This window comes from Rhinopithecus bieti, unplaced genomic scaffold, assembly GCF_001698545.2.
Source record: "Rhinopithecus bieti isolate Rb0 unplaced genomic scaffold, ASM169854v2 scaffold_28517, whole genome shotgun sequence".
Lineage (NCBI taxonomy): Eukaryota > Metazoa > Chordata > Mammalia > Primates > Cercopithecidae > Rhinopithecus > Rhinopithecus bieti.
The window spans coordinates 1,276,847-1,295,932 of record NW_016813121.1 but is presented as its reverse complement, the minus strand read 5'-3'; the positions used below and the strand labels follow the sequence as shown (position 1 = coordinate 1,295,932).

Sequence of the window (19,086 nt, the reverse complement as noted above, 5' to 3'; positions counted from 1 at the left end):
ATTTAAGTAAATCAATTGTCAAGGTCTTTTGGGGTATCAGTCATATTTTCTTTGCTCATCATAACGTACTACCACCAGACTTACTAAGGTTACCATATTTTCAAAACAAAAATGGGAGTATATGATCAAATGAAAGATTTTAACTTGTGAACATTATTAATTTAAAATCTCACAAAAGTATAAAACTAAAACACATGTAAAGAAGTCAGCCATGATTGATCTCTTTCAAAAAATGAAATGGCATGAAATTTTACCTTCCTTATTAAAGCTGGTCCAAGCATAGTCAACATAGTTTAATGTGCTGCTGACTTATTTCCTTGCTTACAACATATTTAGCTTGATTGGGTCACTTCTCTCCTACATCAGGCAAGTATTTGTAAGTGGAATGCAAGCTAACTTTAACACTAGCCGTAAGACAACTGGAAAGGCAATGCTGTTTTTTCCTTTCAAGAAATTAAAACAAAGAATTATTTTCTAAGTATATAATGATTTTTGGTTACTTTTTTGTGATAAGTTCAATTATCAGGTGAAACACATACACTTTGCTTTTGAGTTAATTTTTCATTCAGGTACCTTACAAATTTAAAAACAAAATTTAATTTACCTTCCAAAGGCATTGAGGTGCTCCCTTCCTAGGTATCCAAGAGTATGGAATTTAATACAAAGACTAGGCTATGCACTTGACTAAAATAATCACATCAGCCCAGAAAATGTTAACATGCTTGCAAAAGCGAGCTGTTGCACCCTCATCTCCTAGTCTGAGAAAAGTAATATTTAACTTCCACATGGAGTGGAAGATAGGAGAGTACTTACTTTCTTGGCTTTATTAAAAGACTTTCAATTATTTTAATATCTTTGAAGCTGAATATCTTGGTTGTAGTAAGGAACAATTGTATGGACCTCATTAGAATGTATATCACACACTGTATTTTCAAAGCATGTCTGTCCTTTTGGGGATTAAAAATAAAAGGTAATTTAGCAAAGATAAAATGGACTTAAGCAAGTGTTATATTCTTTATCTAGTATTTTACTGACATTATTCAATAATTATCCCTCACTGTGGCTTTGAGGTAGTTATCTTTCAAATAAAGGAAGGAGAGAGATGGGAGAGGAAAGAGGAGGAAAACAGGGAGAAAGGGTTAGAGAGAGAAAGAGAGGGAGGGAGAGGGGAAAGAAGAGGAGAGAGAGAAAGGAGACAGAACAAGAAAGAGGGAGGGAGGATTTTTCACATACGAAAACAATGAGATATTAAAATCTAAATAATATTCAGTAAAGATACAAGGGTGTCACTTTCGTTTTATCAAAAGATTAAGACACAACTAACTTCACTCCCAAATCTAAAAAAAAGCTACATTATTGATTTCACATTCTTTCTTATGTTCATTCTTGTACATTTCCTTGAGATGTGTGCCCCATATTTGTTTCCTTTGGCTTCAGAAAGGTGCCACCTTCATTCTCTATCTTCAGTGAACTTAGAAGTCTAGTTGGAGAGATAAAAAAGATACACAGAGAACAATAGTAAAAGACAATATGCATTAGTTATCAGAAGATGTTTCTTTGAGAATAAAAATTTTGGCCGGGCGCAGTGGCTCAAGCCTGTAATCCCAGCACTTTGGGAGGCCGAGACGGGCGAATCACGAGGTCAGGAGTTCGAGACCATCCTGGCTAACACGGTGAAACCCCGTCTCTACTAAAAAATACAAAAGCTAGCTGGGCGAGGTGGCTGGCGCCTGTAGTCCCAGCTACTTGGGAGGCTGAGGCAGGAGAATGGCATAAACCCGGGAGGCGGAGCTTGCAGTGAGCTGAGATCCGGCCACTGCACTCCAGGCCGGGCGACAGAGCGAGACTCCGTCTCAAAAAAAAAAAAAAAAAAAAAAAAAAAAAAAGAGAGAGAATAAAATCTGATACAACCTTAGACAGCAAAGCAAAATAGAAATTAGAAAAGTGGACTTCATATATGACAACACTATTTTCAAACTACATAAATCAATGGCGTATTTCCTAGAAGTTGTATTCGACTTCACATTCTAGACTTCTGCAATTACAACTACATGTATAATCCAAGAAAAAAAATAAACTAGCTTTCACTTAGCATGATACTTTATGCATAGCAAATACTCAAAAAATAATTATTGTTTGGTTGGTCAAATGATTTGGCCTTTGATTTGAAATTAAAGAAAACAAATGTGTGAGACGGAAAGGTACAAAGGAAAAGATTAAAAAGAACCTCCTGTGGGCCAGTGCAGAAGTCAATTTCAATACAAGGAGAGTGATATTGAGCCAACAAGGTCCCCATGATCTTTTCTTTGAAAAGAAAGCACCATTTAGCCAAGTGCAAGGCCAGATCAGCTCAGGAGTTAAGTGTGTGTTAGCACTTTTCCCTACCATTAGCAGCCAGGAATCTGTTGGTATTCACTTTTAGCTTCAAGCAAAATACTACTTTTATTATGTCTCAATGGGCAAAACCACAGTCTTTCATGAAGCAGAAAAACTTGTTTCTACTGTAGTATGGATAGTATACTATCCATACTAAAGAAAATATAGATTTTATACTATTTTTAAAAATAAGATTTTTTTTAAAAAAGACAGTACAAAATAACCTAACCAAGAAATCAGAAATGACCTATAATCCTATACCAAAAACAACTCAAGTTCAGTTAGACAGATTGCTTAGAACTTGAGCCTGGGCATAAGGGAATCCTGATTCTTGATCCTTCTTCCTGTCCCATTGCCTAAGTGAAATTTGACTGGACATTTGGCTGGTCATCCCTCCCATTCCAATTTACCCTTTTTTCAGTTTTCTCAACACACTTTTTATTATTTTTTTTTTTGGTGAGTCAATCAAATTTTATAAAGATAGTATAAAATAACCTAATAAAGAAATCAGAACTGACCTATAATCCTATGCCAGAAACAAGCCAATGTATTTCCTTTGAATATTTATATATACACATTTATTGTTACATAGTGGAGATCATGCTGTAGTGTGTATAGTTTTGCAGGCCCAGCACGTATCTTCACTCTTCAGTAATGCCTTCTGTATTGTAAGTCTCTATGCTGCTTTATTCTCTTGGAATTTTATTTATGTGCTTTGTCTCTAAACAAAAATATAAACTCTTCAAAGAAAAAACTTTATCTTCCCTTTATTTGTCTTTATCTTGGTTTCGACATGCAGGATAGCAATGCACTTTCCCAGATATTCAGTACATGTATTATTAGTTAGGTGCAAAAGTAATTGTGGTTTTTGCCAATAAAAGTAGCAAAACCACAATTACTTTTGCAGCAACCTAATATTTGTTTTAATTGATTGAATTCATGAGAATCATTAGAATGAGTAGATCACTTTTAACAACTTTGATAATTTTAGAAAGAAAATTTTTTCCAAGAATCTCTCAGCACTCTAGAAGCGGTAGTTCTTCGAAAAAAGCCCAGGTGTGGGAAAAATTTATTTTCAGAATAGTGTGCATTCCGTAAGATCTGAAAACCCTCTTTTCTAATCCTCCCATAATCAGTTAGGTAATTCTTGCCTTAGACAAAGCTGTAAGGAAGGAAAAAAAAATGATGCCATGCCCTATCTCTAGTGCTCATATCCATCCTCAAGGCACACCTGGAGTTCATTTTTCACATTGCAGCGAAAGAGAGCTTTGGAATAAGCAAATTTCACAATCTTCACTACCAGTGTCCATCTCTGAGAAATCACTCTTCTCTTACCCTCCTTCATTACATGTTCAAGTAATTCTCCAAGTCTCAGGAATACGACATGCTTACTTACACAAAGGTCAGGTCTAGACCTTTGTGTATGCTGTTTCTTCTGCTTAGAAGACCATTTCTTTCCATGTCCACCAACCAAATCTTCCAGCTTTACTCAGAATGATACTTATGCTTCAGGACTCAGCTAAGATAACACCTTCTTTAGAAAGCCCCCTTAGTACCCACTAAGTTAAGTGATTCCTCCTCGGTACTCTCTTGTCATCTTGTGTTAATCACTGACACAGTACTTATATTTTTTTAAAATGCCTGCCTGCTTACTTCTTTCCCTCACCCCACACCATAGGCCCTTTGAAGACAGGCCCTGTAGCTGTCCACCACTCTATCCTCAAAGCAGTCTGGCACAGAGCATGTGCTCACTGAATCTTTCTTTAATGAATAAGCAATTGCCTCTTTCCTTGCCTCTTTCCACCTGTGCTGTGTGTCACATCCTTGGGTACCCCCACATATTCACACACTGGTGCCCCATGAAGGTACCTATAATGCCAAAGGTTCTTATCTTCCCTAACTTTCTTATTTCCATGAGGATGTTTTGAGCTCTACTCTGAGTTTTGCCTCCGTAGTTTGTCAGTCTGATCTACTTTTCCAGTCAAAGGTGCTAATGTTCCAGATGTCATAGTCCCATAGCCTCCGGTTGTAAACTAGAGCCTTTTTAGAAGAGAATTTCTTAGTCCAAAAGAAAGGCAATAATGGCAGGACTTTTAATCTTTCTACTGAAGGGGGGACACTATACATAGGGATTTACTGCTTTCCTCAAATGCTCCTGTGTTAGTGGTGGCCAACTTCTCTTGTGTAGGTCAACATCAGAGCTAAGTGCTGTTTGATATCGGAATGCTTGCTTTTAAGAATCGCTGTGATCTCTTTGTGAAAGCCTCATTCATGTAATAATAGTAATATTGCTTTTTATGGAAACTTTTGGGATAGAATCACTAATATAAGTTACAGAGAAACAAAGGTTATTTTTACATGGCTCACATTTAATGCAGATGTTAACTAGTTCTGCACATTGTTAATAGCTTTGTGCAAAGACTTTACATAAGAGAGAAATTAAAACCTATTTGAACTAGTATTTGATAAGCAAACAGCAGAGAGAATACTAGTAGACATCTGAAGATAAAATGAATTTTACTATCTAAGAAATAATTCATCCGGGCTACAGAGGTGATTTACATTGAGGTAAATTAGAGCAAATTCCTTATCCTTCTCCATTTGAGAAGAATTCTCTCCAGGGATTACTCAAAGACAAGGTAAACACATGACTTGGTCTAGCTTTAGAAGAAGATAAAATGCTTCTTGTTTCTATGGAAATGAACACTCATCAGTTTGTGTTTTCCCTTCCTTTTTATTTCTCTTGGTGCAGATTTCTGCAGCATACTATGTAGTGTCTAATGGCTTTACCACCAACGAATCATTAACTATAGGGCAGATAAGACCTTTAGAGATAATATAAGCCACACTTTTTATTTTGGAGATGAGGGTGCTGGCATTCAGAAAAGCCAAACAGCATGTCCTCTGTCACCCGGCTGTATAGTAGCAGAACTGGAACTTGAAACCAGGTGTCTTGGCCCTGTGCCCTGTGTTCTTTCCACCATATTACAAATATTTGCTGGAAAATGTGGAATAATCTTAGCTGCATAAGTGAATAAACAGTATTATTCAAGCATTTTATTTATAACATATATTAATTGAAATAATAGCCAACTGTTTCTGAGCACTATTCTAAATACTTATTATATACCCACATATTCAATTTCTAATGCCTATATAATTCTTATTTAAACCAATAATAAAACTGACACAGAGCAGAGCAAGCTTAAGACCCTTGCACATCTTGTCAGTATTGAGTTTGGGACTCTAAGCAAGGCAGTGGACTCTTGGATCTGTGTACATAACCATTATATTGTAGTATCTGTTATTTATATGTATAATATATACATAAATTATCCAAATACATGGACAATTGTGTTAAGAATGTGGAGTCAGACACACGAATCAGGTGATTGGCTGTACTACTTAGTAGCAGTATAATATTTCTTTCATTGTATCCTCTCTCTTGGTCTCAATGTCCTTATTGGTGACTTGAGGCTATTGCAGTATAGCACTTCTTCATAGAGTGATTGGAAGAGTTGCCTAAGATAATGAGAATAGAATTCTTATGTCTTAGAACTGATTCTGCCACATGTGTTAAAAATTTCCACCAAGTCCCAGTTGAGTGATATGCTGGAGTTCTCTTTTAAATTTATTTCATATTCTGGATGGTTAGAATTTTTATTTTATTTTAGCAACACAGAAATCTTGTTTTTTTAATCTTCTCCTTTGAAAAACATGTGAACTACACCATGGCCTTTTCCTAGCTTACTAATGTGACAAAATAAATTGAATTTATTACTTATTTAGGGCATTTTAATGCTTTAAAGTCTTCAATATGAGAATGACTTTTGTTTCTTCTTTTAAAAATTAAATATCTTGAACAAACTAGGTATTTCTCATTTTTTCTCATTTCTACTAAATATGAAGTTCTGGTGTGGAAAATAAAGATAACCAACATTTTCATTTAATCTTAGTTTGTGTATATACTTGACTCTAGTAATAAAACAAAGATATATAAGTTAGAAAATAAATATGAGGAAAAATCTGATTAAAAAAGAAACAATATCATTCCTTTGGAAATGTCACCATCTACAAACACAGGAAGATTTTCTTTTCAGTGATAAGAGACAACTAACCATCTGAAACTTTCCAATAACTTTGCAGTGTCTGCCTCATGGAAAAATCAATGAAATCTGAATTGCAATTGTCTTGGACAAGAGCTACGCTGTCAAATTATCTTGTAGTCACAGAAAGTGTCTGAATGCCAACCTAGTATATAGAAGGAACAAATATTGTACTTTCTCCCCTGTAATTTCAAACCATCATCAAGTAATGTTTTTCTCTGCACTATTGTCTGTGACATTAATGTCTCCATCCTCTCTTATCACTTTAATAATTTTTTAATCTTCTCTCTGAGAGTTTAGTTTTCTCCTCTAGAGATATTGAAAGCTCTGCATTGAGCTTTCAATATCTGTAATTTTTAAAGCTACAGAATAGTAACCTGAAACTAAAAAAGAGCTTTCGAACCCAAGATTTTTTTTTCTCTTCAGCATTAGTGCTGCTGGAGAGATAATGTGATGCGATGCTTTGTGACCGTGAGATAGCATCATGACCTGTAATTCCAATGATTCACCTTGGAACAATTTACCTACTAGAAACTGCCTCAGCTGACATTTTCTTGTGCTGCATCAAAAACCTGAAATACTGCAGGGACGTCCTAACTGAGCTCTTTCCTTTAGAGTCACATTTACTTCCTCTATCATTTTCCACAGTCTGATGAGAGTGAGAACTTTTGAAAGTAAATCATGTCGTTCGCTTGCTTAAGACCCATCAATGGATTTGTATTGAAGGATAATTAAGTCCAACTCCTTAATAAGGCTTTCATCTTTCATGGCCTTTACTGAAGAGGCCTCCTGCCTTCTGTAGCCTCAAATCCTATTACTCCCTTGGGGTCCCTGAGCATCTTACGCTGGCTTTTGCCTGCGGGCCATGATACATGCAAATTCTTTTTGCTTGCACTCCTTAAGTCCCCTTGTCTGTTGACCAGCTTACTGCACATGCTTGGTGTACAGTGAAAATGAAAAAGAAACATATTTGGGGGAAATGCTATACTAGAATAAGCAGATTGAAATAGGGATGTTGTTGTTTCTGTTCTGTATCAGCCTCAAATTTCTACATACGTCTCTTTTCATTTGAGTTCCTACTATTCTCAGGCACTTTGATCTCTTACTTGTCCTGGTCTTAACAAGGTAGCCTCTAAAAAGTAACCTATAATTAGTTATATACATCTTAAAGTGAATTTACTCCACTAATAAATATTATGGAATGTTTATTACACATCAGGCTTTCTCTAGGCACAAGGAAATTATCAGTGAACAAAATAGGAAAGGTGTCAGCTTTCAACAAGCACACATTCTAGCAGAGGACACAGAAAGGAGCAATTAAATGACAAAATAAGATCATTTCAAATAGAAATCATTTGTAGGAAGAAGATAAAAAGGCCTATGCAATAGAATGATTTCAGGGAAAGGCTGGTTTAGGTCTTGTGGGTCAAATAGTTTCTTTGAAGCTAAGTCCTCTGTGACCAGGGAGTAGTCCTGGCAGAAGAAAGCATTTCAGGCAGAGGGGACAGCTGATGCAATGGTCATGAGGTGGAAATTAACTTGGTTTCTTCAAGGATTAGGAGGAAAGGTAAAAAATACGTAATTGGAGCAGAGTTCATGAGAAGGGTGATAGGAGATAGGTCTGAGGACTCCTCTAGAAATGGGCTAAGCAGGGCCTTTCAAGCAAGGCAAACAACTAGGAATTTGTTGTATTCCTAGTGCAAGCGGAAGCCAGGGGAGGGTTTTAGGTGTAGGGATGATGCTGTCTCATTTAGAATTGTACAAGTAGACTCTGGCTTCCGTGTGGAGAGTAGATTGAAGAACAGCAGTGGACACAGGGATATGAGCTCGGAAGCAAAGTTGTGTACTCTTGATGTCAGTTCAGTGAAGCACTCACATAGGAGAGCATTGAAAACAGCATGTTAGCATCTTATCATATTCTTACTTGTCTTTATTGGGACATAAAGGTGATTTCTACACTTAAAAGAATTTCAGAATTTTTGTAGGAGGTTTTTGGGGAAAAGAAGAAGTTGAATCAGTATACGAGTAGGTGTCATTGCTAGGCAGTTGCTTTAGTGGAGAGGACGACATTGGAAAAGGAGGTCTACAAGTGAAATAAGTTTTAATCATAAAGAACATTTCATGGGGACTAGGAGCCAAACTGGCTTCCCTGAAATCGCTCCCCTAGGATTCTAGAAAGGACTGAACTTGGACTCAGAAGATCTGAGTTTCAACCTTGGAATCATCACTTTAGTAGGTTTACCTTCTCTGAGCTTCTAGGTTTGCTCATCTATTAAACAAAAGGGCTTCATCCTGTAATAAGTAAGATCTTTATCAATTATATAAATAATCCATTAATGACTCTATTAGTTATAATGATATCCTTTCTGACATCCAGGCATCTTCAGTGAAACTTTATATGTTGTATTTTCATAGAAAAATAGAGCTGAAAATTACTTAATTATTATGTAAACATTTGTTTATATACTCATAGTTGCTCATTTTATAGATAAGAAAACCAAATAAACTAGGCATGAGCTAACGAATTAGCCATAAACTAAGGAACTTTTCCCATTAATGTGAGCTGTACACTGCAACTCAGTTCACATGATTCCTGTTTAAGTGTTCTTTCCTTATTACTTGTAGTCATCTTATAACTTCAAGGAAGTTCTGTCCGCAGGATAATTACAATATTTCTTACATTCATTCTTTGTCTTTCCTACATAGAAGCATCTATGAGTTGGTTAGTTTGGGAAGTGAATAAACTCTTTTATAATCCCTTACAAAATAGTATAGTTTTCCCATACAAATAATGTACAAAAGTGTATTTCTCAGGACTAAATTAGTTGGATTTTTGGGCCAACTGCAGGTACAATATGTGGACCTTTTAATGGAGCTTTCAATTCCAGAACATCCAAAAACCTTATTTATTTTGTTCTGATGCATGGAGAAAATATGAGTAAGAAATTCATTCTATCTGTTACATTAAGTTTAAAATAATGGAAAAGAGGGATAGAAGTGTACCTTTTATAAACTGCTTTTTATACAAATGGGAATTAGACAGCTTCAAAAGAGGGGTTAGCAGCTAGCCAAACTCAATGAAGATCTGTTGTTTAAAAACCAATGATACTAGCTTTCTTTAAAATTTTGTCTTTTGTCCAGATACATTATCGGCACCCCCTTTTATTCACTGTAATCTCCAAATGAGCCCCAGATATGAATAAATCATTTTGTTGCTGCTAAAGATCTCTAAGAAATCTTTTTGATGACGGAAATAAGTAAAGACAGATAGCGGCACATTCTTAAGTAAATAGATAATGCTTTTAAAAAACTGTCTCTTTCAAATAATCAGAAGTACAAGTCCACATCAAAGTGGGATTTCAAAGGTGTAGAAACAAGGGTGGAACTAAAAATTATACCAGGCTTAAAACAAAAATAAATGAGCCTAACTGGGGAGCAATTATAGTCAATTTAAACAGTAGAAATTTTCCACAGTTTCTCAGTTCTGAGATAAGATCCCCACCTTCTTTCTCAAAGCATGCCTACCTTTCTATTTGCAGCTCATGGTAATATCCCATGACATTTAATCAAGAGAGAGCCTTGGGAACCACAGCCAAAATTTCCATTTGATTCCAAAAGGAAAAAGATGGGAAAATTATAAAGATTACATGGAAATGGGAGACATTCTGAGAAAAAAAATCAAATTTTTATTGGATTGTTCCTTTAGAGTTGGTCACATTGAAATAGAATGATTGTTTTCATTTATTAGGTAGGGAGTGGAGTGACTATGAAATTCCTTTCTTGTTCTGAAATTGAGGGAGTAATTAAGAGCCTACCAACAACAACAACAACAAAAAAAGGCTCAGGACCAGACTGATACACAGCTGAATTCCACCAGAGTTACAAAGAGGAGTTGGTATCATTCCTTCTGAAACCATTCCAAACAATAGAAAAAGAGGGACTCCTCCCTAACTCATTTTATGAGGCCATCATCATCCTAATACCAAAACATGACAGAGACACAGCAAAAAAGGGGAAATTTCAGGCTAATATCCCTGATGAACATCAATGTTAAAATCCTCAATAAAATACTGCCAAACCAAATCCAGTAGCACATCAAAAAGCTTATCTACCATGATCAAGTCAGCTTCATCCGTGGGATGCAAGGCTAATCCAACATATGCAAATCAATAAATGTAATCCATCACATAAACAGAACCAATGACAAAAACCACATGATTATCTCAATAGATACAGAAAAGGTCTTCAATAAAATTAAACACCCCTTCGTGCTAAAACTCTCAAAACTAGGTACTGATGGAACGTATCTCAAAAGAATAAGAGCTATTTATGACAAGTCCACAGCCAACATCATCCTGAATGGGCAAAAACTGGAAGCATTCCCTTTGAAAACTGGCACAACATAAGGATGCCCTCTCTCACCACTCCTATTCAACATAGTATTAGAAGTTCTGGCCAGGGCAATCAGGCAAGAGAAAGAAATAAAGCGTATTCAAATAGGAAGAGAGGAAATCAAATTGTCTCTGTTTGCAGATGACATGATTGTATATTTAGAAAATCCCACTGTCTCAGTCCCAAATCTCCTTAAACTGATAAGCAACTTTAGCAAAGTCGCAGGATACAAAATCAATGTGCAAAAATCACAAGTGTTCCTATACACCAATAATAGAGAGCCAAATCAGGAGTGAACTCCCATTCACAATGGCTACAAAAAAGAATAAAATACCTAGGAATCCAACTTACAAGGGATGTAAAGGACCCCACCAAAAGTGGGCAAAAGTTCCCTTCAAGGAGAACTACAAATCACTGCACAAGGAAATAAGAGAGGACACAAACAAATGGAAAACATTCCATGCTCATGGATAGGAAGAATCAATATTGTGAAAACGGCCACACTGCCCAAAGTAATTTATAGATTCAATGCTATTCCCATCAAGCTACTACTGACTTTCTTCACAGAATTGGAAAAAAACTGCTTTAAATTCCATATGGAACCAAAAAATAGCCTGTATAGCCAAGACAAACCTAAGCAAAAAGAACAAAGCTGGAGACATCATGCTACCTGACTTCAAACTATACTACAGGCTACAGTAACCAAAACACCATGGTACTGGTACCAAAACAGATATACAGACCAACAGAACAGAACAGAGGCCTCAGAAATAATGACACACATCTACAACCATCTGATCTCTGACAAACCTGACAAAAACAAGCAATGGAGAAAGAATTGCCTATTTAGTAAATGGTTTTGGGAAAACTGCCTAGCTATATGCAGACAACTGAAACTGGACCCCTTCCTTACACCTTATACAAAAATTAACTCAAGATGGATTAGACTTAAATGTAAGCCATAGAAACATAAAAAACCCTAGAAGAAAACCTAGGCAATACCATTCAGGACGTAGGCATGGGCAAAGACCTCATGACTCAAACACCAAAAGCAATGGCAACAAAAGCCAAAATTGACAAATGGGATCTAATTAAACTAAAGGGCTTCTGCACAGCAAAAGAAACTATCATCAGAGTGAACAGGCAACCTACAGAATGGGAGAAAATTTTGCAATCNGCCATAGAAACATAAAAAACCCTAGAAGAAAACCTAGGCAATACCATTCAGGACGTAGGCATGGGCAAAGACCTCATGACTCAAACACCAAAAGCAATGGCAACAAAAGCCAAAATTGACAAATGGGATCTAATTAAACTAAAGGGCTTCTGCACAGCAAAAGAAACTATCGTCAGAGTGAACAGGCAACCTACAGAGTGGGAGAAAATTTTTGCAATCTATCCATCTGACAAAGGACTAATATCTAGAATCTATAAGGAACTTAATCAAATTTACAAGAAAAAAAAAAACATCAAAAAGTGGGCAAAGGATATGAGCAGACATTTCTCAAAAGGAGACATTTAATGAGGCCAAAAAAACATATGAAAAAAAAACCTCATCATCACTGGTCATTAGAGAAATGCAAATCAAAACCACAATGAGATACCATCTCACACCAGTTAGAATGGCGATCATTAAAAAGTCGGGAAACAACAGGTGCTGGAGAGGATGTGGAGAAAGAATGCTTTTACACTGTTGGTGGGAGTGTAAATTAGTTCAACCATTGTGGAAGACAGTGTGGTGATTCTGCAAGGATCTAGAACCAGAAATACCACTTGACCCAGCAATCCCATTATTGGGTATATACCCAAAGGATTATAAATCAATCTGCTGTAAAGACACATGCACACGTATGTTTATTGCAGGACTGTTCACAATAGCAAAGACTTGGAACCAACCCAAGTGCCTATCCATAATGGACTGGATAAAGAAAATGTGGAACATATACACCCTGGAATATGATGCAGCCATAAAAATGGATAAGTTCATGTCCTTTGGATGAAGCTGGAAACCATTGTTCTCAGCAAACTAACACAGGAACGGAAAACCAAACACTCACCCATAAGTGGGAGTTGAACAACAAGAACACATGGACACAGGGAGGGGAACATCACAAACCAGGGCCTGTCAGTGGGTGGTGGGCTAGGAGATGGATAGCATTAGGAGACATACCTAATGTAGATGATGGGTTTATGGGTGCAGCAAACTACATGGCACGTGTATACCTATATAACATTTTTACTCTCTGTAAATATTGTAAACTTTTTGTGTTTGCAACACACTCTCAAGTATTAGGGTTGCTTTGTCGCATGTTAAAAATGCAAATACAAGCAAGTGCCTTAGATATAAGTGTCTGAGCTAAACAAGTCCACAAGAATTAAGACATGTGTCTGCTAGAGTACATAATACCTCCGAGTTCTGTGAAAAACCAGAGTTATCACACTATTGAGTTTGTTGTCTTCTGCCCTACCCACTCTAGGAAGAACTGTTTCTTCTCCTGGTTTTACCCCTTTATATCCTTGTTAGATAAATGCTTTGGCAAGTTCAGTTGACACACAGTCTACTTGTAACATAAACATACCTTAATGCCTGCCTCTCACCTGGTACTTGAGCATACTTTCAATGCTATACTTCATCATGCAACCTGCTACCAGCTTCAGTATTCTGAGAACCATTGCCACTGAAATAAATGATAGTTGTGGCAATAATAAACTTTCCAAATTAATGATAATTTGTTGACAGCTCTTCGAGATTTCATTCTTCATGTTGGGGCACACTGAATGATAATTACTGTTCTCAACCTGTTTTAGTAACTCTTTGGCCACATGTATGTGCCTTAAAGAGGAGTGATTGCTTCTGTTAGCAATTTCCTACTCTCGTGATCTTGCCTACTCTACCTCATCTCAAACTCTGGAAATGAATTGATTTTTGGCAACTCAATCTGAAATTCTTATCAGTCTCATTTAGGGAATTTGTCTACTGTCATCAATAAGAAAAGGTCAACCTATGTCTGAGGCAGGTGTTTTGAGGGAGTATTGTAATGTGTGAATAGGTGTTCACATCATATTTAGGAAATATTTCAATGCCATTAAATTAGTTGTAAGAAACAATATTTTTGTACTGCTCTTCAGTATGCAATTATATTCCCAGAATATAGAGAACATATAAGAATATTCATGTTTGTGTGTATTTGTATGAGTGTTGGCATAGGTATATGAATGAACCCTGGAAAGATTAGTGTATGTTTATAGAACAGATAATTATCTTAACTTTTGAAATATTATTAGTTCATGGCAAGCTTTACTTTTGGCTGAAACTGAATCACAAAGCTTGATCCTGTATTAAGGAGTTGTAATGGATTGTTACCAAAGGAAATGTTGGGAATTGGGATACGAGTGAGATCAAAATATTTATCTACATTTTTCTATGCATGTGGCAATTCTTCTGTAGTTTTGTAATACTTTCGCGTATTTTCTGTCCTTGATCATCATGCATGGTATCCCAATGTTGAATGTAAAATTCTCCAAATGTTGAATATAAAATTCTAACTTGCCTCTCCACCCACATCAGTTTCACAATTACTAGCACCTATCTCTGCCTTCCTTGTACTCCTTTCACTTAGAGTAAGAATCTATTCCCTGGAATACAAATCCATTTGGTAATTGAAGTCTCTTCTTTTTCTGTTTTCAAGGATGGGAGGAACAGTTTTATTGGACACCAACTGGGCGGGGTAGTGGAAGTGCCAAACAGCAAAGACCAGCGGGTCAAGTCAGCCAGAGCCATTCAAATCACCTACTACCTCCAGACATATGGCTCTGCCACCCAAGACCTCATAGGGGAGAAGTGGGAGAATGAGTTCTGTAAGCTTATGAGGAAGCTCCAGGAGGAGCATCAAGACCTCCAACTCTACTCTTTAGCATCCTTTAGCCTCTGGAGAGACTTTCATAAGACCAGCATCCTGGCCAGAAGTAAAGTCCTGGTAAGCCTCGTGCTGATCCTGACCACAGCCACCCTCTCCAGCTCCATGAAGGACTGCTTGCGCAGTAAGCCCTTCCTGGGCCTCCTGGGGGTGCTCACAGTATGCATCTCCATCATCACGGCAGCAGGGATCTTCTTCATCACGGATGGAAAGTACAACTCCACCCTGCTGGGAATCCCGTTCTTCGCCATGGGTAACTATCCATCCTTGTGGTAATCGGATTCTTACCGGTTTGGGGCAAGGTAGTATCTTTCTTGAATTCTCAGGTGGAAATCTGTTTTAATTTTGCATTGGTGTGTCTATGTCGTTATGTAAAATTTTACTTGGGGTTGTGTCTGTTTCACCTTAGTGGGCCTTTTGTGAAATTATGGGATGACCAAACCATCTTCTCATTAATTTAATGCTGTCAAATGTTTTTAAGTTATACAACATTGGAATTCTCTACTCAGATCCCTCAAAAATAACAGGTCAGGGATTACAAGAGACAGAGTTAAGGAGATCCAAAACCTACTTTGAGCAAAATTTTGTGGTCCATATTCATGGCAATTCTCAAGTTAATGGGAGTGAAAAGTGAATATCATGAGATGAAAATTTTGAGAACCAATGATGTGTCCTAATCTCAAAGAACTTAAGTAAGCTTTGTTTATTAATTTATTTCAAAGTTTCTGCACAGAGTATACTCCATTCCCCTACCTCTATATAAACTAAAACCTTCCTGCTGCCACTTAGATATATTCTCTAATTTTTTTCATCTTTGGTGAAAAGAATTAATGAATAGCTTTAGTCAAGATTATGTCATCTTGTAAGTTTTCCACCAGCTGTACATAAAAGGTCTAGAAAATAGTGTAGGTGGTGTGTGTGTGTGTGTGTGTGCGCGCGCGCACGCCTATTCCTTCAAAGAGAAGATCAAATCTGGGAATACAGGCAAGTACGTGCTTAGAAACAAGATTGATGTGTCTTTTCAGAAAAGAGATGATGATGGTGATAGCTATTGGTACAGCAAGAGGTTTCTACACATCAGGTGTGATGTAATTCCCTATGTGTTGTGATTTAGAAAATAAGCTATAAAGAGTTTATTGGTGGTGAACTGACATGAGCAAGACAGTCTTCATATTAGACACCTTAGGGCTTGCTAGGGCTTTTGCTAAAACTGCTGGTGAACTAATTAGGTGATGGAAAGATTTATCAGGAAAATAGAAAATTACGTATTCCATACCAATAAAGAGAAGAGCTACCTCTCCTGATGCTGGATTGTAACATAGGTTCTATGAAGCCAGAGAAGTGTTTTCATTGCTTCAACAAAATAATTGTTTCTCACTCTCCAGGTTAAAATCAGTTCTGAATTATAGCTTTATTAGCAAATTTTAAAAGATGCAGGCATGTGGTCAGAAAGTCTTCTAGGTGATGTAGGCCCTTTCTTTTTTGACCTTAGCGAACAGTTTTGAGAATGAAAATATGAAGTGTGTTTATATGATAGATGCTGGGATCTAACTTATTTATCTATAAACTCAATATCGTTGTGGCCATGTTAAGATGCTAAGCTGTTAGTTCATCTTTTTTTTTTTTTTTTTTTTTTGAGATGGAGTCTTGCTCTGTCTCCCAGGCTGGAGTGCAGTGGCATGATCTCAACTCACTGCAACCTCTGCCTCCCTGGTTCAAGCGATTCTCTTGCCTCAGCCTCCTGAGTAGCTGGGATTACAGGCCACCACTCCTGGCTAATTTTTTGTATTTTTAGTAGAAACGAGGTTTCACCATGCTGACCAGGCTGATCTCAAACTCCTGATCTCAGGTAATCCACCCACCTCAGCCTCCCAAACTGCTGGGATTACAGGCGTAAGCCACAGCACCCAGCCAGTTCATCTTCTGAAACCTCAGTTACTTCTCATATAAAATGGGGAGTATAATGATATCATTTTCAAAAACTAGGTTTGAAAAATGTAACAGTATTTAATTAAAGTTCATAGCCTGTAGTAAATGCTAAGTAAATATTGGCAAGTTTTACTCTTTAACCTGATGTTTTAAGTGCAGTGGATTCACTGATGACTAGAAAATATTCCTTGGCTTCAGGAAATTGAGGCTTCCTGGATTTTGCGTATCATCTCTAAATACATATTAATGTTGTTAATAAATGGTATCTTTCTTTTTCCCAAAGAACTTATTCTATAAAAAATTCTTGTCATCAATGACAAAGATGAGTCTAGATTTGAACCATTTACACTTGCTATATTTTTTTGAATTAAGTCTCATCCCTTGAAATAGTAAGATTTATAAGAACCATACAGCATGATTTACAAATGAAACATATTTCATTGGAGGTTAACAAATTGGACACCTTACTGCTTTCAAGGGTTCCTTTCTAAAACTGCTTTCTAAAATTAATTAGGTCATGAAATGACTTACCAGAAAAATATACAATTACATATTCCGTACAAACAAAGAGAAAAACTACCTCTACTGATGCTGGATTGTAACCTAGACTCTACAAAGCCTGAGAGGTATTTCCCTTCCTTAAACAAATAACTGGAATGCTAAAAGCCACAGTGAGGGAAAAGTCTAGACCCTTCAACACACACTTTGCACCTCTCCCAGTGACCTTTATATTCATACATAAACCCTGGACAGTGTAGGTGCAGACTTTAGGAAGACTGCTTAATAGTCCCTCTGAAGTATTTCTGCAATTCAAGTCCTTAAAATCTTCTGAAGGGAACATTTCTGCTATTTCTGAAAACATACCAACAAAAGACCTAAGAACATATACTTCAAGATTTTTGCTCCATGAAGGGGGCATTTGTTTTGTTGTGTTTTGTTTTATTTTTAAAATGATTGTAGTAGAAAAGAGGCGAAGATTGAGAACTGGTGAAATAAAAGGAACACTCTGCTGGGTTTTCATCCCAGTTTTTCTACTAACTCTGTGAGTTACATTGGGCAGTTCTGTGAAGTCCCTTTGCCCTAAGTCCTTCATATATAAAATAAAGGATTTGGAATCTTCAGCCTTACAATGTGAAGATTTCAAAATACAATTTGTTTCATCTTTGAAGTTAGTATTCAATCCTTTATTAAAAACCTTTAAAGTATATGTTATCCTCAAATCTCTAATCTATAGTCTCCTTTGTTGCCTTCTAATGTTAGAGATAGAGAGAAAGACAGAGAGAGACAGAGGCTTTAGAATAAAAAAATCACAGCTTTGCATACAGAGCCTCAGATGCACAAAGCTGCGAGACATAAAAGCACATTGCTATGAAGGTGGTGAGGTAGAATGTGATGTTGAGCATAAATATGTATGTTTGCCACATATATATCTGCTGATGGTACACACAACGATGGTTGAAACCAGTTTTTGATGAATTACAGTTGACATGGTGTCAAAACTGCATAGTCCCTAAGTTAGTTGGGTATAAGGGAAAGAAGCCCAACTCTTCTGGTAAACCTCTATTTCTATTCCTATCTCCCTATAATGACTTATTTGAGTTAGTGAATATTTATTTACTCCATTATGTGTCAATACTCAAACTATTCATGCTTGTCAGTATCGTCCCTGAAGCTGGGTGTGTCGCCGATACTGTTTGTTCCTCACACTGAACTGGCTCAGCTATCTTCTCTTTGACTGCCTATCTCCCATCTGTACTGCATCTCCTTGTTCTTTTTAGCTGATCATTCATTCACTTAGTATTCTTATGGTCATTTCAGAGGCATATATACTGTACCTAAATATCCTACATTTTTTAAGCCAGTGACAATTTTTATACTTTGTCCTGGTGTTCTCATAATAAAATTACATGTGTCAAATTGTATGTCTCAGATTTGGGTTTAGAAAAAAAGATTATTAGAGGTGCATGCAGTCTCTCTGGCGAAGCATTCGGAAAACAATTCCAGAATTCTAATACTTTTTTTTTTTCTTTTGAGATGGAGTCTCTCTCTATCACCCAGGCTGGACTGCAGTGGCATGATCTCGGCTCACTGCAACCTCCACCTCCCAGGTTCAAGTGATTCTCCTGCCTCAGCCTCCCAAGTAGCTGGGACTATAGGCGTGTGCCACCACACCGAGCTAATTTTTTGTATTTTTAGTAGAGATGGTGTTTCACCATGTTAGCCAGGTTAGTCTCAAACTTCTGACCTCTCAGGTGATCCATCTGCCTCGGCCTCCAAAACTGAGCTGGAATTATAGGCATGAGCCACCGTGCCCGGCCATAATTTTTTTTTTTTTTTTTTTTTTTTTTTTTTTTTGTTGAAGTGTT

General features: G+C 36.9%; 1 protein-coding gene across 2 annotated transcripts in view; it reads left to right on the top strand.

The window, feature by feature from the left end:
- The window catches only part of PTCHD4 (patched domain containing 4), a 202,928-nt gene that overhangs the window by 46,188 nt on the left and 137,654 nt on the right, over positions 1-19,086 (top strand). For both annotated transcript variants that reach the window (XM_017847703.1, XM_017847704.1), the window contains one exon: positions 14,564-15,044. In XM_017847703.1, the coding sequence (XP_017703192.1) occupies positions 14,564-15,044 (481 nt within the window). The remainder of the gene's footprint in view (positions 1-14,563; positions 15,045-19,086) is intronic.